Here is a 25837-nt window from a genome sequence, read left to right as displayed (position 1 = left end):
CTCCCATTATTTTGTGCCTCCACAATGCTGCCATGTATGTGCTGGCTGCTGACTACACATGTGACTTGATGACCTTCTGCAGTAACTTGCTGGGGTCCTGTCATTATTTTTATTGTCTAATGGGGTCATAGCAAAATAGTTTGAGGACCCCTGTTCTAATGTATGGCCAGCCCTGGAATTGTATGCAGGTTGTGGAGCGGTCAAACTAGCGATCGCATGTGCTTAAAAAGAAACATGATCTGCTTACGACCGCAAGGAGAGCCGGCAGATGAGACGTGCAGCATATCTAAGGGCCAACCTCATAACCCACGGGATTGCGCATTGTGTTATGATGATGTGCACACAATCCGTCATATGACACAACAAGATTGTGCGTTTGTGTCCAATGTCGTTCTGGTGTATGGGGGGCCCCTACATCGCTCCATGTGCTGGATAAATCTATAATCTCCTATGTCAGATCCAACGTTCTGGCCACTCACCCTATTCAATGTTCCGGGGGAATCCTCGCTGTTAGAGGACGGTGAGGATTCCCTTAAACGGCGAGGTTCACGGCTAATGCACTGCTTTGCCCCGGGGCCCATAATGTTGATAAGATGGCCCTGGTGGTAATATCTCCAGAATATGTCATGTTACCTATAAAGATGGTCTCAACAGATTAAGGGTTTATCAAATTTAGGAGGGCAAGTGGAAAAGTTGCTCCTAAGTATCCAATAAGAGGTACTTATATGTTAGTTGGGCGCCCACTAAGCAATTTGCTTAGTGGGCTATTCTGCGTAGTGAAATCGCATCGCATCGCATGGGCCATTTTAGGGCCATGCGATGTGCGATGCGATGCGATTTTCCTATGTAAGTTATTCACTGCTCTCTCAGCCCCGGGCCATCGTATCTGCCGCAAAATCGAGCGAGCCCCGCGATGGGACGCGGATTACTTTACATGTATTCTGCGTCCCCTCGCCACGCTTCAGGCTCGGTGGCTTGCTGCGCTTGCCACACTATGTAAAATCAACTCCACGCCGACGTGGATAGTGGGGGGGGGGGGTGCGTTAAACCTATTTTTGGGTCATACAATCATATTATTGTATACCTAATGTCATGTCATCACACATCCTATGAAATCGCATGCGATTTTTTAAGGTGTGTGATGCCATGACATTCGGGGTGGCGTGGATAGTGGGGGGGTGCGTAAAACCTATTTTTAGGACATACAATCATATTATGGTATACCTAATGTAAAATCGCATGCGATCTCATGCGATTTTGCAGGAGGTGCGATGCGATATTGTGGTGTTAATTAATAAAAAAAATACATGAAAAAATCGCATCGCATGCCCTTAAAATGGCACATGCGATGCGATTTCTCTATGTTACCGTCCGTATGCTAATTGGGCGCCCAACTAACCTATAACTACCCAATTAGATTCTACCTATCAATAATCTAGTACATTCTAGAAAATGATAGCTAGAATCTAATGATAAGGGTAACTTCTGTGTATCTAACCTTGTCCTCCAGAGAAGGTTAGATACACCTTCCCCAAATCTGCTTCATTATTATAACACAAAATATACATAACTGCCATCTGCAAAATGGATTATTAATGGGTCAGTTTAGCATATATGTTAATTGTGTCCACTTAACCCTGGGTGTAATGGAATCATTCCAAATGTTCCTGGGAATAAAGCATTTTGTAGTTCCCGAATGTTCTTCTGTCTCTTAATACACAAACAATCTGGTACCTTAACTCTTTAAGTGCCAGGAGAATTTGTCAAAATAGGTGTGAAAATTGGAAAACATGTTCGTCAGAATAACCAATAACGTTACCGTATATAGGAAATATCATCTTTAATATGCCCACAGTAACCAACCAGTCTGCCATGTTACAGGCTGAGGGGTAGCAGTGATAAGGGAGGAGAAGTGAGCCAGATAAGAGGCCCATGGCAACCAATCAGCACTGAAGTGACATCTATAATTTGCATAATATTACATTATACAGAGCAGCTGATTGGTTGCCATGTACCACTTCTCTGGCTCACCCCTGAGTTTGAAAAATGACAGGAACAGGTTGGCAGGTAGTTCATCACTCTCCATTTTTCAAGGCTTAGTACATCTGCCCCTGAGAATTCTACAGAAAACAACAACAAAAAACAGACAAGGGAAAGTGTAGAAGGAAGTGAGCAGTGGCGGGCTGGGCAGGGGGACAGGGTGCCAGCTGCACCCCAGGCCAGTGCAATGTAACTGTTTGGGGCCGCAGATCTGCCATGCATACGTATACCTGTGGCCTCGAGGCATTGCAGCGTGTTCTCCTGACTGCTCTGACAGCCTCTCAGGACTGGAGTAGTCGGGTCAAAGACGCAGCGCACTGAACGAAGCCATGAGCCTACACAGCTGTGCAGTCCCTCTTTCCCTGGGACAGCCACCAATGAGCTGAGCTACATGCTTGCTGGCCCCTCCCCTCCTGTGTCCTGACCTCAGGCTCCTCCTCTTCTCTCCTGTTGCTACAGTATCTGGTACCTGTATATAGACAGTAGCGTCTGTAGCTATATATCTGGTATAGTTATGTGTGTATATGTACCATTTCTGTATGTGTTTCTGATAATTGTATATGTCTATACAATCTGTATATTCCAAGGTTTATCTGTATATACAGTATGAGTGTTTGTGTGTGTTTATATACGTACCTATATATATTAATATACACTATGTGTACCTATGTACAGTATATAAGTTCAGTAGCATAGGGTGTAGATGGGTATGTAATGTAGTGGTGGGTGTAGAAGGGTCAATTATGTACAAGGGTGTACAGAGTTCATTAGTGTAGCTTTTAGAGGGGTCAATAATGTAGTGGTGGGTATAGAGGGGTCAGGGATGTAGTGTAGAGTATAGAGGGGTCAGTGATGTAGTGTAGAGTATAGAGGGGTCAGTGATGTAGTGTAGAGTATAGAGGGGTCAGTGATGTAGTGGCGGGTATAGAGGGGTCACTGATATAGTGGCGGGTATAGAGGGGTCAGTGATGTAGTGAAGGGTATAGAGGGGTCAGGGATGTAGTGGCGGGTATAGAGGGGTCAGTGATGTAGTGTAGAGTATAGAGGGGTCAGTGATGTAGTGTAGAGTATAGAGGGGTCAGTGATGTAGTGGCGGGTATAGAGGGGTCACTGATATAGTGGCGGGTATAGAGGGGTCAGTGATGTAGTGTAGAGTATAGAGGGGTCAGTGATGTAGTGTAGGGTATAGAGGGGTCAGGGATGTAGTGGCGGGTATAGAGGGGTCAGTGATGTAGTGTAGAGTATAGAGGGGTCAGTGATGTAGTGTAGAGTATAGAGGGGTCAGTGATGTAGTGGCGGGTATAGAGGGGTCAGTGATGTAGTGTAGAGTATAGAGGGGTCAGTGATGTAGTGTAGAGTATAGAGGGGTCAGTGATGTAGTGTAGAGTATAGAGGGGTCAGTGATGTAGTGTAGAGTATTGAGGGGTCAGTGATGTAGTGTAGAGTATAGAGGGGTCAGTGATGTAGTGGCGGGTATAGAGGGGTCAGTGATGTAGTGTAGAGTATAGAGGGGTTAGTGATGTAGTGGCGGGTATAGAGGGGTCAGTGATGTAGTGTAGAGTATATAGGGGGCAGTGATGTAGTGTAGAGTATAGAGGGGTCAGTGATGTAGTGTAGAGTATAGAGGGGTCAGTGATGTAGTGGCGGGTATAGAGGGGTCAGTGATGTAGTGTAGAGTATAGAGGGGTCAGTGATATAGTGTAGAGTATAGAGGGGTCAGTGATGTAGTGGCGGGTATAGAGGGGTCAGTGATGTAGTGCTGGGTATAGAGAGGTCAGTGATTTAGTGGCGGGTATAGAGGGGTCAGTGATGTAGTGTAGGGTATAGAGGGGTCAGTGATGTAGTGTATGGTATAGAGCGGTCAGTGATGTAGTGTAGGGTATAGAGGGGTCAGTGATGTAGTGTAGAGTATAGAGGGGTCAGTGATGTAGTGTAGGGTATAGAGGGGTCAGTGATGTAGTGTATGGTATAGAGCGGTCAGTGATGTAGTGTATGGTATAGAGAGGTCAGTAATATAGGGCAGAGTATAAAGGGGTCAGTGATGTAGAGTAGGGTATAGAGGGGTCAGTGATGTAGTGTAGAGTATAGAGGGGTCAGTGATGTAGTGGTGGGTATAGAGGGGTCAGTGATGTAGTGGTGGGTTTAGAGGGGTCAGTGATGTAGTGTAGGGTATAGAGGGGTCAGTGATGTAGTGTAGGGTATAGAGGGGTCAGTGATGTAGTGTAGGGTATAGAGGGGTCAGTGATGTAGTGGCGGGTATAGAGGGGTCAGTGATGTAGTGGCGGGTATAGAGTGGTCAGTGATGTAGTGGCGGGTATAGAGGGGTCAGTGATGTAGTGGCGGGTATAGAGGGGTCAGTGATGTAGTGGCGGGTATAGAGTGGTCAGTGATGTAGTGGCGGGTATAGAGGGGTCAGTGTTGTAGTGGCGGGTATAGAGGGGTCAGTGATGTAGTGGCGGGTATAGAGGGGTCAGTGATGTAGTGGCGGGTATAGAGGGGTCAGTGATGTAGTGGCGGGTATAGAGGGGTCAGTGATGTAGTGTTGGGTATAGAGGGGTTGGTGATGTAGTGGCGGGTATAGAGGGGTCAGTGATGTAGTGTAGGGTATAGAGGGGTCAGTGATGTAGTGTAGGGTATAGAGGGGTCAGTGATGTAGTGTAGGGTATAGAGGGGTCGTGATGTAGTGGCGGGTATAGAGGGGTCAGTGATGTAGTGTAGGGTATAGAGGGGTCAGGGATGTAGTGTAGGGTATAGAGGGGTCAGTGATGTAGTGTAGAGTATAAAGGGGTCAGTGATGTAGTGTAGGGTACAGAGTGGTCAGTGTTGTAGCGGCGGGTATAGAGGGGTCAGTGATGTAGTGTAGGGTATAGAGGGGTCAGGGATGTAGTGGCGGGTATAGAGGGGTCAGTGGTGTAGTGGCGGGTATAGAGGGGTCAGTGATGTAGTGGCGGGTGTAGAGGGATCGGTGATGTAATGGCGGGTATAGAGGGGTCAGTGATGTAGTGGCGGGTATAGAGGGGTCAGTGATGTAGTGTAGAGTATAAAGGGGTCAGTGATGTAGTGTAGGGTACAGAGTGGTCAGTGTTGTAGCGGCGGGTATAGAGGGGTCAGTGATGTAGTGTAGGGTATAGAGGGGTCAGGGATGTAGTGGCGGGTATAGAGGGGTCAGTGGTGTAGTGGCGGGTATAGATGGGTCAGTGATGTAGTGGCGGGTGTAGAGGGATCGGTGATGTAATGGCGGGTATAGAGGGGTCAGTGATGTAGTGGCGGGTATAGAGGGGTCAGTGATGTAGTGTAGAGTATAGAGGGGTCAGTGATGTAGAGTAGGATACAGAGTGGTCAGTGTTGTAGTGGCGGGTATAGAGGGGTCAGTGATGTAGTGTAGGGTATAGAGGGGTCAGTGATGTAGTGGCGGGTATAGAGGGGTCAGTGATGTAGTGGCGGGTATAGAGGGGTCAGTGATATAGTGGCGGGTATAGATGGGTCAGTGATGTAGTGGCGGGTATAGAGGGGTCAGTGATATAGTGGCGGGTACAGAGGGGTCAGTGATATAGTGGCGGGTATAGAGGGGTCAGTGATATAGTGGCGGGTATAGATGGGTCAGTGATGTAGTGGCGGGTGTAGAGGGATCGGTGATGTAATGGCGGGTATAGAGGGGTCAGTGATGTAGTGGCGGGTATAGAGGGGTCAGTGATGTAGTGTAGAGTATAGAGGGGTCAGTGATGTAGAGTAGGATACAGAGTGGTCAGTGTTGTAGTGGCGGGTATAGAGGGGTCAGTGATGTAGTGTAGGGTATAGAGGGGTCAGTGATGTAGTGGCGGGTATAGAGGGGTCAGTGATGTAGTGGCGGGTATAGAGGGGTCTGTGATGTAGTGTAGAGTATAGAGGGGTCAGTGATGTAGTGGCGGGTATAGAGGGGTCAGTGATGTAGTGTAGGGTATAGAGGGGTCAGTGATGTAGTGTAGGGTATAGAGGGGTCAGTGATGTAGTGGCGGGTATAGAGTGGTCAGTGATGTAGTGGCGGGTATAGAGGGGTCAGTAATATAGTGGCGGGTATAGAGTGGTCAGTGATGTAGTGGCGGGTATAGAGGGGTCAGTAATGTAGTGGCGGGTATAGAGTGGTCAGTGATGTAGTGGCGGGTATAGAGGGGTCAGTGATGTAGTGGCGGGTATAGAGGGGTCAGTGATGTAGTGGCGGGCATAGAGGGGTCAGTGATGTAGTGTAGGGTATAGAGGGGTCAGTGAAGTAGTGGTGGGTATAGAGGGGTCAGTGATGTAGTGTAGGGTATAGAGGGGTCAGTGATGTAGTGGCGGGTATAGAGGGGTCAGTGATGTAGTGGCGGGTATAGAGGGGTCAGTGATGTAGTGGCGGGTATAGAGGGGTCAGTGATGTAGTGGCGGGTATAGAGGGGTCAGTGATGTAGTGGCGGGTATAGAGGGGTCAGTGATGTAGTGTAGGGTATAGAGGGGTCAGTGATGTAGTGGCGGGTATAGAGTGGTCAGTGATGTAGTGGCGGGTATAGAGGGGTCAGTAATATAGTGGCGGGTATAGAGTGGTCAGTGATGTAGTGGCGGGTATAGAGGGGTCAGTAATGTAGTGGCGGGTATAGAGTGGTCAGTGATGTAGTGGCGGGTATAGAGGGGTCAGTGATGTAGTGGCGGGTATAGAGGGGTCAGTGATGTAGTGGCGGGCATAGAGGGGTCAGTGATGTAGTGTAGGGTATAGAGGGGTCAGTGAAGTAGTGGTGGGTATAGAGGGGTCAGTGATGTAGTGTAGGGTATAGAGGGGTCAGTGATGTAGTGTAGGGTATAGAGGGGTCAGTGATGTAGTGGCGGGTATAGAGTGGTCAGTGATGTAGTGGCGGGTATAGAGGGGTCAGTAATATAGTGGCGGGTATAGAGTGGTCAGTGATGTAGTGGCGGGTATAGAGGGGTCAGTAATGTAGTGGCGGGTATAGAGTGGTCAGTGATGTAGTGGCGGGTATAGAGGGGTCAGTGATGTAGTGGCGGGTATAGAGGGGTCAGTGATGTAGTGGCGGGCATAGAGGGGTCAGTGATGTAGTGTAGGGTATAGAGGGGTCAGTGAAGTAGTGGTGGGTATAGAGGGGTCAGTGATGTAGTGTAGGGTATAGAGGGGTCAGTGATGTAGTGGCGGGTATAGAGGGGTCAGTGATGTAGTGGCGGGTATAGAGGGGTCAGTGATGTAGTGGCGGGTATAGAGGGGTCAGTGATGTAGTGGCGGGTATAGAGGGGTCAGTGATGTAGTGGCGGGTATAGAGGGGTCAGTGATGTAGTGGCGGGTATAGAGGGGTCAGTGATGTAGTGGCAGGTATAGAGGGGTCAGTGATGTAGTGGCGGGTATAGAGGGGTCAGTGATGTAGTGGCGGGTATAGAGGGGTCAGTGATGTAGTGTAGAGTATAGAGGGGTCAGTGATGTAGAGTAGGGTACAGAGTGGTCAGTGTTGTAGTGGCGGGTATAGAGGGGTCAGTGATGTAGTGGCGGGTATAGAGGGGTCAGTGATGTAGTGGCGGGTATAGAGGGGTCAGTGATGTAGTGGCGGGTATAGAGGGGTCAGTGATGTAGTGTAGGGTACAGAGGGGTCAGTGATGTAGTGGCGGGTATAGAGCGGTCAGTGATGTAGTGTATGGTATAGAGAGGTCAGTGATATAGGGCAGAGTATAAAGGGGTCAGTGATGTAGTGGCGGGTATAAAGGGGTCAGTGATGTAGTGGTGGGTATAGAGGGGTCAGTGATGTAGTGTAGAGTACAGAGGGGTCAGTGATGTAGAGTAGGGTACAGAGTGGTCAGTGTTGTAGTGGCGGGTATAGAGGGGTCAGTGATGTAGTGGCGGGTATAGAGGGGTCAGTGATGTAGTGGCGGGTATAGAGGGGTCAGTGATGTAGTGGCGGGTATAGAGGGGTCAGTGATGTAGTGGCGGGTATAGAGGGGTCAGTGATGTAGTGTATGGTATAGAGAGGTCAGTAATATAGGGCAGAGTATAAAGGGGTCAGTGATGTAGTAAAGGGTATAGAGGGGTCAGTGATGTAGAGTAGAGTATAGAGGGGTCAGTGATGTAGTGTAGGGTATAGAGGGGTCAGTGATGTAGTGTAGGGTATAGAGCTGTCAGTGATGTAGTGTATGGTATAGAGAGGTCAGTAATATAGGGCAGAGTATAAAGGGGTCAGTGATGTAGTGTAGAGTATAGAGGGGTCAGTGATGTAGTGGCGGGTATAGAGGGGTCAGTGATGTAGTGGCGGGTATAGAGGGGTCAGTGATGTAGTGTAGAGTATAGAGGGGTCAGTGATGTAGTGGCGGGTATAGAGGGGTCAGTGATGTAGTGGCGGGTATAGAGGGGTCAGTGATGTAGTGGCGGGTATAGAGGGGTCAGTGATGTAGTGGCGGGTATAGAGGGGTCAGTGATGTAGGGTAGGGTATAGAGCTGTCAGTGATGTAGTGTATGGTATAGAGAGGTCAGTAATATAGGGCAGAGTATAAAGGGGTCAGTGATGTAGTGTAGAGTATAGAGGGGTCAGTGATGTAGTGGCGGGTATAGAGGGGTCAGTGATGTAGTGGCGGGTATAGAGGGGTCAGTGATGTAGTGGCGGGTATAGAGGGGTCAGTGATGTAGTGGCGGGTATAGAGGGGTCAGTGATGTAGTGTAGAGTATAGAGGGGTCAGTGATGTAGTGGCGGGTATAGAGGGGTCAGTGATGTAGTGGCGGGTATAGAGGGGTCAGTGATGTAGTGTAGGGTATAGAGGGGTCAGTGATGTAGTGCAGGATCTAGAGAAGTCAGTAAAAATACTAATCCTTCATATATCAATTTAATTTAGACTCAAAATACAGGAAAAGTTGTGCAATATGGGTTAAAATAAAAAACGGAGGGGTAGCAAACTCAGAGGTCAGATATGAGTCAACTGTGTAATGTCGCGCACCACATACCGCAATGTTTAAACTGAGGTATGCTATTTTTTTGTGTGTCAGATGGGGGTCAGCAAAGGAAATTTTTGCCCTGTGCTCCATCATTTGGTCTTCAGGCCCATGCACACTGGGTGACTTTGAGCTGAAAGCCGCTCAGTTTTGTCTTTATAGCTGCTTTCAGCTCAAAATCCGGCCTATGCGTATGGGGCAGCGATGAGTGGTGAGCGCTGCTGCACGTTCCCGCATCATCGCTGGCCAACATCGCTCATCTGCTGGTATTATCAGCAGAAGAGTGTCTGAGTGGACAGCCTTCCATAGCGTCCAACTATGGGAAGTCGTCCCCACCTGGGGAAAATCGCTAGCATGGACAAAAGACACTAGGGGGGTTATTTTTGTTCACTCTTTCTGACAAAATCCTTCTTAGATGGATAAAACCATGTGCACTGCAGGTGGGGCAGATGTTACTTGTGCAGAGAGAATTAGATTTGGGTGGGGTTTTACTTCAAAGTGAGATCTATATTGCAGGGCAAAAATAAAGCAGTCAGTATTTACCCTGCACAGAAACAAAATAACTCACCCAAATCTAATTCTCTCTGCACATTTTACATCTGCCCCCCTGCAGTGCACATGGTTTTGTCCATCTAAGGGTTGGGATCGTTTGGTCGAATGCATTATGGTCGAATGTCATTACATCGAATCCATTAGGTCGAATTGCTAAAAGGCCGACATGATTCTAGGTCGACATGGGAAAAGGTCGAAATGATTCTAGGTCGAAAGGTCATTAGTTCGACAGGTCATTAGGTCGACAAGGTCATTAGTTCGACATTGTCTAGGTCGACATTCACAAAGTCGACATGGGATTTTTCACTGTTTTTTTACCTGAATGTCAACACAGTCGACATGGACACAGTTTAAAGTGCACTGCATCCCCTCGCATCGCTCGCTGCGCTCGCTATGCGTCGGTCACGGTGCCTCGCTACGCTCGGCACACTATTTTATTCTCCCACCACGCCCTAGTGGATGGTAGGGCATGAAATACCGCCTGTCAGCACATGTCGGCTCAAAAAACAGTGAAAAACCCCATGTCGACTTTGTGAATGTCGACCTAGACAATGTCGAACTAATGACCTTGTCGACCTAATGACCTGTCGAACTAATGACCTTTCGACCTAGAATCATTTCAACCTTTTCCCATGTCGACCTAGAATCATGTCGACCTTTTAGCAATTCGACCTAATGGATTCGATGTAATGACATTCGACCATAATGCATTCGACCAAATGACCGCATCCCTGTAAAAGGGCTTCTTTTTGCAATATGAACTGAGAGGATCCAGTTTGTTTCCTCCCAGTGTCTCCTTTTATCTTGTTTCCTCCCAGTGTTTTGTGTACCACTTGCCTGCACTTCAAAGTGATCTTAACAATCTAAATGAGTTGGCTAAAAGGTGGAAGATGAGGTTCAATGTGGATAAATGCAAGGTCATCATGCACCTCGGGAGGCATAACCAGTGTGCTAGTTATAACCTAAGCGGGGATGAATTGGGTATTTCAGTACATGAAAAGGATCTTGGAGTCCAAATAGATAACAAACTGGGGTGTAGTGCTCAATGTCACACAGCAACAAAAAAGGCCAACAGAATTCTAGCATGTATTAAAAGGGGCATGGAAACTAGGGACTCAAAATTATGCCTCTGTACAAATCATTGGTTAGACCGCACCTCGAATATGGAGTACAGTTCTGGGCCCCACACTATAAAAAGGACATAAGAGAATTAGAAAAAACCCAAAGAAGAGAAACAAAGCTTATTAGGGGGATGGAGAATTTAAGCTACAAGGAAAGATTGAGCACTTTGGGACTATTTACATTAGAGAACAGACGTTTAAGGGGGGACATGCTCAACATGTATAAATATATCAGGGGCCAATATAAGGAACTGTCAAACACCCTTTTTACTGCAAGAAAGGAATCTAGGACGCGAGGGCACGAGTTTAGATTAGAAGAAAGAAGATTTTGTTCCCTCAAAAGAAAGAATTTGTTTACAGTCAGAGCAGTCAAACTGTGGAACTCTCTTCCTGGAGAAGTGGTGTCGGCAGACACTATAAATACGTTTAAAATAAGGTTGAATAAACATTTATTGGATAAAACATCCAAGGGTACTAACAAGAATCCTATTCTGTCTTTAAAAATGACTCACACTCTTTTACAAGGGATAAGCTATTAAAACCAAGGTTGAACTCGATGGACGCAAGTCTTTATTCATCGTTATCTACTATGTAACTATGTAACTATGTGTGTGACAGGCAGTATTTTCTAATCTCAATCCTGCAAAACCCCTCCCCCCACTGTCACTCCACACCCACATTAAGCAAACTAACAAAGTGAATCCCGTTTTACATTTCATATGCTGGTATAAAAAGCAGGGCCACTTGCATGTTGTAAACGTTATATTGCAGTTTCAATACCGTTTTTGTACCTTTCAGATTCAACCCGTATCACCCATAGAAAGCCATACAATGTAATTTTAAATGTTTATTTCCTGCTTGTGGGCGGGGATTATGCAGGGAGATAACCTATCATCCCTGTGTGGTTATCATTTGTAGCAAATACCGTTTCTGAGCTGTTCAGACTGCAGGGAAAATGGCTCAGAAACGGCTTTTAACACGTTTCAAAATACTGGTATTCTGTAACCGGTAAACTGACAATGGAGCTTTCACACGGGCAGCTGTACCCGTTTTAAAACGGTAAAAAAACGGCAATATACCATGTTCAAGCTGCAATGTGAAGGGGGTACACTATACTACAAAACCAACCTGGTTTATTAGCAAAATGATTTTCTGCTTTAAAATAATCATGTAGATGCACCAGAATAAATTTGATATCTGCATCTTTTGTTCACCATATTGTTGGTGACTATACTTTTCTAGAAGTCTGAAAATACTGACGGACACTGGGATAATAAATGTTCAATGCTCATGTGAAATCAATCAATCCATTAGTACATTTCTAAAGGTTCCCATGCACTAGTGTGATTTGGACCCTTTCACTCCATTCCGACGCATCAATCTGAGAAATCGGCTGAAAAGTGTCAAATCGCATTTGTTTTACCTCTGATTCTGATCCGATGCAAGGTCACGTGCGCATCGGATCAAAGCCAGAGATTGCAAAGGCTGCCATCAAGATATATCGGATCCAGGAGCCCTTGCTGGAAACACATACGATACATTGTATGCCAAAAGACCACATTCGATGTATCGTTTGCGATCCTGCCATCTGGGAAGCTGCTGGCGGTTCAAGGAAGATCTTATGCAACTTCTCCCATTGTAGAAGTAACATATGACCTTTTATCATGCACAGTGTATGGGTGCATGAAAAAAAACACATCCATGGACAAGGAGCCAGGGACAGGGAGCCAGTTCCTGTTATGCGGAAGAGTAAAGTGATCACTAATGCACCTCTGACTGTAGGATGCTGCAGCATGTGTGGTCTTCAGACTGCACATGTGTGAGCAGCCATTACCAGGGAGGGATCTTACAGATTCCTCTCCTGTTAAAGTATGCAATCTGTACAAAGTACAATTGCTCCTGGGGTCAAGCTCCATAATGCGAACTTGGAGAATCTCACAATATAGCATCTGTATATTTGTTTTGTGTTTGGAAGTTTCACCCAAATGTTGTTTCTAAACATTTACAAATCCAATACTGAGCGTTATTGCTGCAATATGTTGCATGAAAGTGTCTGCTATGGATCGCTGCACGCTACACAGACATAGGGCACTACACCACCAACACGACCTGGTCATTCCACACATGACCATAATACAATTCTATTACAAGCTATACAGACATAGGGCACTACACCACCAACACGACCTGGTCATTCCACACATGACCATAATACAATTCTATTACAAGCTATACAGACATAGGGCACTACACCACCAACACGACCTGGTCATTCCACACATGACCATAATACAATTCTTTTACAAGCTATACAGACATAGGGCACTACACCTCCAACATGACCTGGTCATTCCACACATGACCATAATACAATTCTATTACATGCTATACAGACATAGGGCACTACACCACCAACACGACCTGGCCATTCCACACATGACCATAATACAATTCTATTACATGCTATACAGACATAGGGCACTACACCTCCAACATGACCTGGTCATTCCACTCATGACCATAATACAATTATATTACATGCTATACAGACATAGGGCACTACACCACCAACACGCCCTGGCCATTCCACACATGACCATAATACAATTCTATTACACGCTATACAGACATAGGGCACTACACCACCAACATGACCTGGCCATTCCACACATGACCATAATACAATTCTATAACACACTATACAGACATAGGGCACTACACCACCAACACGCCCTGGCCATTCCACACATGACCATAATACAATTCTATTACATGCTATACAGACATAGGGCACTACACCACCAACACGACCTGGTCATTCCACACATGACCATAATACAATTCTATTACAAGCTATACAGACATAGGGCACTACACCACCAACATGACCTGGCTATTCCACACATGACCATAATACAATTCTATTACAAGCTATACAGACATAGGGCACTACACCACCAACATGACCTGGCCATTCCACACATTACCATAATACAATTCTATTACACGCTATACAGACATAGGGCACTACACCACCAACACGACCTGGCCATTCCACATGACCATAATACATTTCTATTACAAGCTATACAGACATAGGGCACTACACCACCAACACGCCCTGGCCATTCCACACATGACCATAATACAATTCTATTACAAGTTATACAGACATAGTGCACTACACCACCAACACGCCCTGGCCATTCCACACATGACCATAATACAATTCTATTACACGCTATACAGACATAGGGCACTACACCACCAACACGCCCTGGCCATTCCACACATGACCATAATACAATTCTATTACACGCTATACAGACATAGGGCACTACACCACCAACATGACCTGGCCATTCCACACATGACCATAATACAATTCTATTACACGCTATACAGACATAGGGCACTACACCACCAACACGACCTGGCCATTCCACACATGACCATAATACAATTATATTACACGCTATACAGACATAGGGCACTACACCACCAACACGACCTGGCCATTCCACACATGACCATAATACTATTCTATTACACGCTATACAGACATAGGGCACTACACCACCAACACGCCCTGGCCATTCCACACATGACCATAATACAATTCTATTACACGCTATACAGACATAGGGCACTACACCACCAACATGACCTGGCCATTCCACACATGACCATAATACAATTCTATTACACGCTATACAGACATAGGGCACTACACCACCAACACGACCTGGCCATTCCACACATGACCATAATACTATTCTATTACACGCTATACAGACATAGGGCACTACACCGCCAACACGCCCTGGCCATTCCACATGACCATAATACATTTCTATTACAAGCTATACAGACATAGGGAACTACACCACCAACACGCCCTGGCCATTCCACACATGACCATAATACAATTCTATTACAAGCTATACAGACATAGGGCACTACACCACCAACACGCCCTGGCCATTCCACACATGACCATAATACAATTCTATTACAAGCTATACAGACATAGGGCACTACACCACCAACACAACCTGGCCATTCCACACATGACCATAATACAATTCTATTACACGCTATACAGACATAGGGCACTACACTACCAACACGCCCTGGCCATTCCACACATGACCATAATACAATTCTATTACAAGCTATACCGACATAGGGCACTATACCACCAACACGACCTGGCCATTCCACACATGATCATAATACAATTCTATTACAAGCTATACAGACATAGGGCACTCCACCTCCAACACGCCCTGGCCATTCCACACATGACCATAATACAATTGTATTACATGCTATACAGACATAGGGCACTACACCACCAACACGACCTGGCCATTCCACTCATGACCACAATACAATTCTATTACAAGCTATACAGACATAGGGCACTACACCGCCAACACGCCCTGGCCATTCCACACATGACCATAATACAATTCTATAACACACTATACAGACATAGGGAACTACACCACCAACACGCCCTGGCCATTCCACACATGACCATAATACAATTCTATTACACGCTATACAGACATACGGCACTACACCACCAACACGACCTGGCCATTCCACACATGACCATAATACAATTCTATTACAAGCTATACAGACATAGGGCACTACACCACCAACACGCCCCAGTCATTCCACACATGACCATAATACAATTCTATTACAAGCTATACAGACATAGGGCACTACACCACCAACACACCCTGGTCATTCCACACATGACCATAATACAATTCTATTACAAGCTATATAGACATAGGGAACTACACCACTAACACGACCTGGCCATTCCACACATGACCATAATACAATTCTATTACAAGTTATACAGACATAGTGCACTACACCACCAACACGCCCTGGCCATTCCACACATGACCATAATACAATTCTATTACACGCTATACAGACATAGGGCACTACACCACCAACACGCCCTGGCCATTCCACACATGACCATAATACAATTCTATTACACGCTATACAGACATAGGGCACTACACCACCAACATGACCTGGCCATTCCACACATGACCATAATACAATTCTATTACACGCTATACAGACATAGGGCACTACACCACCAACACGACCTGGCCATTCCACACATGACCATAATACTATTCTATTACACGCTATACAGACATAGGGCACTACACCACCAACACGACCTGGCCATTCCACATGACCATAATACATTTCTATTACAAGCTATACAGACATAGGGAACTACACCACCAACACGCCCTGGCCATTCCACACATGACCATAATACAATTCTATTACAAGCTATACAGACATAGGGCACTACACCACCAACACGCCCTGGCCATTCCACACATGACCATAATACAATTCTATTACAAGCTATACAGACATAGGGCACTACACCACCAACATGACCTGGCCATTCCACACATGACCATAATACAATTCTATTACACGCTATACAGACATAGGGCACTACACTACCAACACGCCCTGGCCATTCCACACATGACCATAATACAATTCTATTACAAGCTATACAGACATAGGGCACTATACCACCAACACGACCTGGCCATTCCACACATGACCATAATACAATTCTATTACACGCTATACAGACATAGGGCACTACACTACCAACACGCCCTGGCCATTCCACACATGACCATAATACAATTCTATTACAAGCTATACAGACATAGGGCACTATACCACCAACACGACCTGGCCATTCCACACATGACCATAATACAATTCTATTACAAGCTATACAGACATAGGGCACTCCACCTCCAACACGCCCTGGCCATTCCACACATGACCATAATACAATTTTATTACATGCTATACAGACATAGGGCACTACACCACCAACACGACCTGGCCATTCCACTCATGACCACAATACAATTCTATTACAAGCTATACAGACATACGGCACTACACCGCCAACACGCCCTGGCCATTCCACACATGACCATAATACAATTCTATAACACACTATACAGACATAGGGAACTACACCACCAACACGCCCTGGCCATTCCACACATGACCATAATACAATTCTATTACACGCTATACAGACATACGGCACTACACCACCAACACGACCTGGCCATTCCACACATGACCATAATACAATTCTATTACAAGCTATACAGACATAGAGCACTACACCACCAACACGACCTGGCCATTCCACACATGACCATAATACAATTCTATTACACACTTTACAGACATAGGGCACTACACCACCAACACGCCCCAGTCATTCCACACATGACCATAATACAATTCTATTACAAGCTATACAGACATAGGGCACTACACCACCAACACACCCTGGTCATTCCACACATGACCATAATACAATTCTATTACAGGCTATATAGACATAGGGAACTACACCACCAACACACCCTGGCCATTCCACATGACCATAATACATCTAATAAACGCTATACAGACATAGGGCACTACACCACCAACACGACCTGGTCATTCCACACATGACCACAATACAATTCTATTACAGGTTATACAAACATAGGGCACTACACCACCAACATGACCTGGTCATTCCACATGACCATAATACATCTAATACACATTAAACAGACATAGGGCACTACACCGCCAACACGACCTGACCACTGGCCATGACTATAATACATCTATTACAATCTACAGGCATAGGACACTATTTATTTATTTATTTACAGTTTCTTATATAGCGCATATTCCGTTGCGCTTTACAATTAGAAACAACAGTGATTACACAAACTGGGTAGATACAAACCGACATGGAGGTAGGAGGGCCCTGCTCGCAAGCTTACAATCTATAGGGATAATAGGAGGGGTACATAAGGATAGAATTCCATAGCATGGCAGTCCCATCAGATTACTAGACGGTCCTGATGAGATGCAATTATGATGAATGAATGAATGAATGACACTACAACTTCAACATGAACTGACCACTGGCCATGACCATTTATACAGTGGCGTAGCTAGTGTAAGGCAGCCCCCGCTGCTGCTTGGGGGAGCGGGGCCTGCATGGGCGCCGGGTTCTGTCTGGTGAAGATTCTCTGACAAGTCAGTCACAAACAAATTACAATACATACATATGCTGTGCGTGGCGAATTGAAAATTGCTCAATCCCGGGATTGCCGGGATCCCGGGATTGGCCTGTGAGCGTGTGAGGCGTTGTGGGCCCGGGGGCAGCAGTGGTGCAGCCTGTGCAGCGTGATTGTCATGCTACGCAGAGCTGCATGCCGGGGATTAGGATAACCCAATAGCCAGGCAGCATCAGAGCAGGTGCTCAGATGCTGCCCGCCATATACTGTGCAAGCGCGCAGTCTAATCCCAAAATCCCAGGATTGGAAACTCCAATCCTGGGACTGAAATCACGCTATTTTGGGTCAAATCCAGGGATCCCCCCGGGACTATACAGAAACATAGGACCCTACCCACGAACAGTGATTTTAATTATACAAGTATTTATTTGGGCTATTTCCATGAATCTTGATAGTTTGAGTTGTACCCAGGGCTTAAAGTGGTAATGCAGAGGTGGGGGAACTCATTTCTCTATGCCATCTAATTGCCTCCCCTCCCCATCCCCCATTAGGCAGAGACAGGGCCAGTGGTAGGGGTTTTGGCATCCCCCTGCAAACTAGAATGCTTTTCTGTGAGAATTACTGTACAGGGCCAATGTGGAGGTTAAAATGTTCCACCTCACCATTAGAGGTGGTGGAACTCAGTTCCACCCGTTCCCCCTCACTTTAACCCCTGTTTGTACCTTTATGCTAAAATTTGCTCATCCCCTTGATATTAGCAATTTTATAAATCATTTGGCCAAATTTTACTGACATAATTATGTAAACTGAAAATAACTGTTTTTTATCAGGGAAATTTTTTTTACATAATTTGTTATAGACAAAAACTGTTTTATAAACCTTGCGAAATAATTTGTTTAGAGAGATGGAGAAATAGGTGACCCTTATGTTCTTTTTGCCCAATGCAACCGATTTTGTTGTTCACTAAATGCTTATCCTTAATACAATTGGTTATTGTGCACTACAACAAGCAATGAAAATAAATTAATTCAAGAGGATTTTAAATTCAAGGGAAGATTTTTCAATAGCAAATCCTCTTTTGTAAACCAGAGACATCTGACAATTACACAAAAATTTGCACAGTTCTTGTGAAGGTTGCATTTCAGGTGGATTCTTCTGTCCCCTGATCTCCGGGGAAGGTTAATGCCTTATTCAGATATCCATTATCCAAATTACTTAGAAAACCATCTTTTACAGAATGTACTGTGCTAAAAGCACTACTTGGGACATGCTATGTAACTGGCACTACTGGGGACATGCTATGTAACTGGCACTACTAGGGACATGATATGTAACTGGCACTACTTGGGACATGCTATGTAACTGGCACTACTGGGGACATGATATGTAACTGGCACTACTTGGGACATGATATGTAACTGGCACTACTTGGGACATGATATGTAACTGGCACTACTTGGGACATGATATGTAACTGGCACTACTGGGGACATGGTATGTAACTGGCACCACTGAGGACATGATATGTAACTGGCACTACTAGGGATATGATATGTAAGTGGCACTACTTGGGACATGATATGTAACTGGCACTACTGGGGACATGATATGTAACTGGCACTACTGGGGACATGATATGTAAATGGCACTACTGGGGACATGATATGTAACTTGGACTACTAGGGACATGCTATGTAACTGGCACTACTAGGGATATTATATGTAAATGGCACTACTGGGGACGTGATATGTAAGTGGCACTACTGGGGACATAATATGTAACTGGCACTACTGGGGACATGCTATGTAACTGGCACTACTAGGAATATGTAACTGGTACTACTGGGACATGATATGTAACTGCACTACTACGGACATGATATGTAACTGGCACTACTGGGGACATGATATGTAACTGGCATTACTGGGGATATGATATGTAACTGGCACTACTGGGGACATGATATGTAACTGGCATTACTGGGGACATATGTAGCTGGCACTCCTGGGGACATGATATGTAATTGGCACTACTGGGGACATGATATGTAACGGACACTACTAGGGACATGGTATGTAACTGGCACTACTGGGGACATGATATGTAACTGGCACTACTGGGACATGATATGTAACTGGCACTACTGGGGACAAGATATGTAACTGGCACTACTGGGGACATGATATGTAAATGGCACTACCTGGGACATGATATGTAACTGGCACTACTGGGGACATGATATGTAACTGGAACTACTGGGACATGATATGTAACTGGCACTACTGGGAACATGATATGTAACTGGCACTATTGGGGACATGATATGTAACTGCCACTATTGGAAACATGACATGTGACATGATATGTTACTGGCACTACTGGGGACAGGAAATGAAACTGAAACTAAATATGTGCAAGAAAATGATTGCTTGGCATTTAAATTCAGTACCTGAGATAGTACAAACTTTGGTTCATGTTTTAAAACCTTGTTTTATGCACAAATAAAATATATTTGTGTGTATTTCATGTCTGTACAACATAAATGCAAGATACCTTAAGATACCTTATTGAAATATAAAAGTATTCAGAAATACGGAATAATCCGTTATCCAAAATACTTCTGGTCCCGAGCATTTTGCATAAGGGATAGTCAACCTGTATTAGCCTCCAATCTTAAGCACATTATCTACATATAGAAAGCTTTACCTACGTCACTAGTTGATTCTAGAATGGATTACATTACAGTTACTGATCTCACACTGCACCCCATAAACCTGCAACCATATAAGGGCTGTGAGTTGACTGAAGCTTCTAAAATTGAAAAGAAATGACATTGCCCATTGCAACCAATCAGATTTTATGTTATAATTTTTCTATGATGCAACAGAAAAATTATAGAATAGGTACATATTACCAAATGGGGCGGATGGGGGGGGGGGGACAAAAAAGAATATTTCGGTTTTTGGAATACACGGATAAGGGAAACCCGACCTGTAGTTGTATCGCAGAAAATTAAGATCACCAACTGGCTACATAAGATCAACTGGCAATAGCTGGATACACACTATACAATAATCAAGATAGTCTTCTTGGTAGAATAACCCCAGAGTGTTTTTGCAGAACTCAAGCCCAATATGCGTCCAAAAGCAATTGGATCAGATGTTTGGATCTGACCTGCAACAAGACATTTATCCCAAAGGAGCAGATACAGAACACGTATTAATTACAGTGTGTATGAATTCCAAATCACCTGTCTGGCATTTCTGCTGATAGTTCATGTGTTATGGTCTTAACAAAGGTAATCATTTAAAATGAACATTACATTTCTAGTGTTTTTACTGAAAATCTGATGTTCTCCAAAAAATTTTACACATAGAAAATCTTAAAGTCGGTCAGATCAGAAGGTGGAAATAGGGGTTCATTTATATATACATTTAATCTGTGATTTTCAAAGCAGTGCTATAGTTCTGAGGACCACCTTTTGTTGCTCCCCTGTCATTATGACCTACCCCTACTTCTACTTACCTAAATCTTAGCTAACCTGGAAGACCATTCTCTGCAGGATCCAGTATGAGCATGCAATGTATAAGTCATAAAGGTCTACAAAGACCAGAGAAGACTTTAGGAAAGTCATGAAGGTCTAAAAAGACCAGAGAAGACTATAAGAACCCTTACACGCCACCTTATGATCTACCACCCCCCAAGATTGATCCCCCATCTGCCAAGTCAATAATGGGTTCCTACCTTTTTTTTTTTATAATTGGAGGTGCTCACTCTTCATCCACAATATAAGTAAATGATATAGATTGTACCCATAGAGTTGAAACCCATTATACCAATGTCCCCCATGCTCTCAAACAAGCCAAAAGAACTTACCTATGAAGTCATGAATGAGATCCTTGATGAGGTGCCCTACAATGGCATACACCACGGCCACCATGACCAGCGCTGCCATCAGCAGGTAGAGCACAGCCTTGGGCAGAGGCACCGGCTCTTTGGGGGGTGGCTTATTGTAGTCCTTGTAGAGCTTCTGGTCCTCAGAGGACTGGGAGTAGGTGTAGTGGAAGAGCCGCTCAAGCCCGGTGGTGAAGTCATTGTTGGTCATGGGCTCAGTGTTGGGCAGGTAGCTGGGGGGCTCTGGCTCCTGGAGGACACTCACCACTGAGCTTGTTGTTGCCTCCACCGTGTTGATGCCCTGGTGCACCAGGCGGAGGGTCTTATTGACTTTGGGCAGGAGCTGAGAAAGGAACATTCCCCAATCTCTGATGGCGCTGATGTTACATAGCATCATGGTGAGTAGAACGTTGTAGAGGATGAGGCGCCCCCAGGACATGGGACACACTACTCCCCTCTGCAGCTGATTGCATGGGGCACCGCTTACTTCTCACTCAAGCCCTGCTCCATGCTAGGACCATCGACAGAGATGCTGGACCTGATCAGTCACTGGCTACTCTTCAACCCATCCTGTAAGGCGACACCAAAGCTCCCATTCTAAGCAACGGTGCTCACCACTACACTGCAGCCCCTCAAATTCTATCCAGCCAGTACTCTTCCAAGTTCCACTCATCAAGTGCTCCCTCAAGTTTAACTCAACCAGTGCTCCCCCAAGTTCAGCTCATCCAGTGCTCCCCCAAGTGCAACTTATCCAGTGCTCCTCCAAGTGCAACTCATCCAGTGTTCCCCCAAGTCCAACTCATCCAGTGTTCCCCCAAGTCCAACTCATCCAGTGTTCCCCCAAGTCCAACTCATCCAGTGCTCCCCCAAGGGAAAATCATCCAGTGCTCCCCTTAGTGCAAAGTGCAGTTCATCCAGTGCTACCCCCCCAAAGTTCAGTCTATCCAATGCATAGTTGGAAACTTGCACCCATCTCCCTGTCAGTATCTCAACACTACTGACTTCTCTCTCCTGTGTGAATGCTCTGGGTGGGTGTACCCAGATTCTGAGCTGTCTCCTGTGTATTTGCACTGGAGACGGGTCTCCTAGTTGTCTCCTATGTGCATGTGCTGTGCAGGGGTCTCTGCCTGTGTCCTGCGCAGTCTCTGCGCTGTCCCCTGTGTAAATGTGTTAAGTGGTGGTTTATGTGCTGTGTCCAGGTTTATATGTTGAGTGAGGTCACTGAGCTCTCTCTTGTGAATATTTGCTGGGTAGGGGTCTCTGAGCACTCTCCTGCATATTCTTGCTGGGGAAGGGTCTCTGAGCTGTTTCCTGTGTAAATGTGTTGGGTGGTGGTCTATGTGCTGTGTCCAGGTTTAAATGTTGAGTGAGGTCTATTAGCTCTCTCTTGTGTATATATGTTGGGTAGGAGTCTCTGAGCTCTCTCCTGTGTACTCTGAGCTCTCTCCTGTGTATACTTTCTGAGTAGGGGTCTCTGAATTATCTCTTGTGTATATGTGTTGGGTGGGGGTCTATGTGCTATGTCCTGTGTATATGCAATTTTTTTATGCTCTCTCTTGTATACTGTATATGCTGAGTAGGGGTTTCTTAGTGGTCTCCTGTATATACGTATGTGCTGGTAGGAGGATCTGAACTTTCTCAGAGAAATACTGTATGCTGTGTTGGGGTCTCTGATGGGGGTCTCTGATGTGTCCTGTGTATATGTACTGGTGGGGGTGCCTATGTTTAGTGGGTTTGCTGTGGTGCAGGGACTCTCTGTGGGGTGTGGAATATGTGGTGTGAGGTCTCTCTGGCGTGGAGTTTCAGTATTGCACGGTCTGTGGTGTACACTGTTGGTTCTTTATGTTGTAAGTTCTTTGTCCTGGGCAGTCTCTATGATGTAGGGTCAGTTTGGTGTGGGGTCTCTGTGCTGGGGAGTTAGTGATGTTGGGTCACTGTGATGTAGGGTCAGTTTGGTGTGGATTCTCTGTGCTAGGGAGTCCCTTTGATGTGGGGTATGTGCTGGGGAGTGTCTGCACTGAGGAGTCTCTGTGATTTGGGGTCTCTGTGCTGGGGAATCTCTGTGATGTGGGGTCAATTTGTTGTAGGGGTCTCTGTGCTGTGGAGTCTCTGTAATGTGTGGGTCTCTGTGCTGGGGAGTCTCTGTGATGTGGGGTCTCTGTGATGTGAGGTCTCTGTGTTGGGGAGTCTTTGTGATGTGGGGTCTATGTGTTGGGGAGTCTGTATGATGTAGGGTCTCTGTGCTGGGGAGTCGGTATGATGTGGGGTCTCTGTGAGCTGGAGTCTCTGTGATGTGGGGTCTCTGTGCTGAGAAAGCTGTATGATGTGGGGTCTCTGTGAGCTGGAGTCTCTGTGATGTGGGGTCTCTGTGCTGGGGAGTCTGTATGATGTGGGGTTTCTGAGAGCTGGAGTCTCTGTGATGTGGGGTCTCTGTGCTGAGAAAGCTGTATGATGTGGGGTCTCTGTGAGCTGGAGTCTCTGTGATGTGGGGTCTCTGTGCTGGGGAGTCTGTATGATGTGGGGTTTCTGAGAGCTGGAGTCTCTGTGTTGCGGGGTCTCTGTGTTTGGGAGTCTCTGTGATGTAGCTTCTCTGTGCTGGGGAGTCTGTACTATGTGGGGGTCTCTGTGAGTTGCTGTCTCTGTGATGTGGAGTCTCTGTGCTGGGGAGTCTGTATGATGTGGGGTCCCTGTGAGCTGGAGTCTCTGTGCTGGGGAGTCTGTATGATGTTGGGTCTCTGTGACCTGGAGTCTCTGTGATGTGAGTTCTCTGTGCTGGGGAGTCTGTATGATGTGGGGTTTCTGTGAGCTGTGATGCGGGGTCTCTGTAATGTGGCTTCTCTTCTGGGGAGTCTGTATGATGTGGAGGTCTCTGAGTTGCTGTCTCTGTGATGTGGAGTCTGTATGATGTGGGTAACCTGTGAGCTGGAGTTTCTGTGAGGTGGGGTCTCTGTGTTGGGGAGTCTGTATGATGTAGGGTCTATGTGATGTGGGATACCTGTGCTGGGGAATCTGTATGATGTAGGGTCTCTGTGAGCTGGAGTCTCTGTGATGTGGGGTCTCTGTGCTGGGGAGTCTGTATGATGTAGGGTCTCTGTGAGCTGGAGTCTCTGTGATGTGGGATACCTGTGCTGGGGAGTCTGTATGATGTAGGGTCTCTGTGAGCTGGAGTTTCTGTGATGTGGGGTCTCTGTTCTAGAAAGTCTGTATGATGTGGGTTCTCTGTGCTGGTGAGTCTGTATGATGTGGGGTCTCTGTGCTGGCTGGGGATTTTCTGTGATGTGGCTTCTCTGTGCTGGGGAGTCTCTGTATAATGTAGGGTCTCTGTGAGCTGGAGTCTTCCTGAAGTGGAGTCTCTGTGCTGGGGAGCGCTGTCCGTTCTGCCTCCTGTATATCCGTGCTGCCGGCAGTGTGCTGGGCGCAGGTCCCCCTCTGTACGCGCTGTTGGCTGTGGCGGTGACGGATTCTTAGTGGAGCTGTCCAGGTGCTGAACGCGTCTCCAGCAGCAGCAGCAGCAGCTCCGTCTCCTCTGATGTAAAGGGGGAATTCTCATGCGAGACACTGTCTATTAATGAGCAATTCTTATTACCCCTTCTGTCATGCCGCGTCCCCAGCACTAAATCCTACATTCATTTCCCTCTCACAAATGTCACATTTACATTCAGGACAAAAATATGCAGAATAAGGAGGAGACACCATGGACAACCCAGTTACTTGTACACCAGGCTGTGGACAACATGCTACACCATACAAACACGTTACACATAATATATAAGTAGTAATACTACTACTAATGGCTCACGTTATCCTGAAATACACATCACTCATCTCAGAGGTGTGACCTCTATACATTTACACTGTATGAGCTGCAAAATTCCAACAGTTAGGAATGACTGCATCTGTGCAGCAGCTAGGTGGTCTGGAAACATGTACTGTTGGTAGATCTTAAGGACAGATTTTTCCAACCCTACCTTGGAGCATTACTGTACCTCAGGATCATTTCAGGAGATGTCTTGGTCTTAAGGAACACATTAAGAAGCTCTATTACAACTTTTTAATGCTAGATAAATCATTGACCAAAAAAAAAAAAATATTTGAAATATCAGTTTCTTAAATTGCATTTTTTGGGGAGAGTTTTATTTTTCAGTTGTTACTGGAATATAACAGATGAGACTAA

General features: G+C 45.8%; 1 protein-coding gene across 1 annotated transcript in view; it reads right to left on the bottom strand.

The window, feature by feature from the left end:
- Window positions 1-25289, bottom strand: part of LOC146026617 (uncharacterized) — a 34449-nt gene extending 9160 nt beyond the window's left edge. Inside the window, exon 1 of the mRNA XM_083157427.1 lies at window positions 21646-25289. Within this exon, the coding sequence (XP_083013553.1) occupies window positions 21646-22102 (457 nt within the window). The 5' untranslated portion in view covers window positions 22103-25289. The remainder of the gene's footprint in view (window positions 1-21645) is intronic.
- Window positions 25290-25837: the final 548 nt, after the last annotated feature.

The sequence above is a fragment of the Crinia signifera genome, chromosome 8 (assembly GCF_055691185.1).
Source record: "Crinia signifera chromosome 8, ASM5569118v1, whole genome shotgun sequence".
NCBI lineage: Eukaryota > Metazoa > Chordata > Amphibia > Anura > Myobatrachidae > Crinia > Crinia signifera.
Note: the sequence above shows the minus strand (reverse complement) of the source record. Positions and strands in the feature narration are given on the sequence as shown.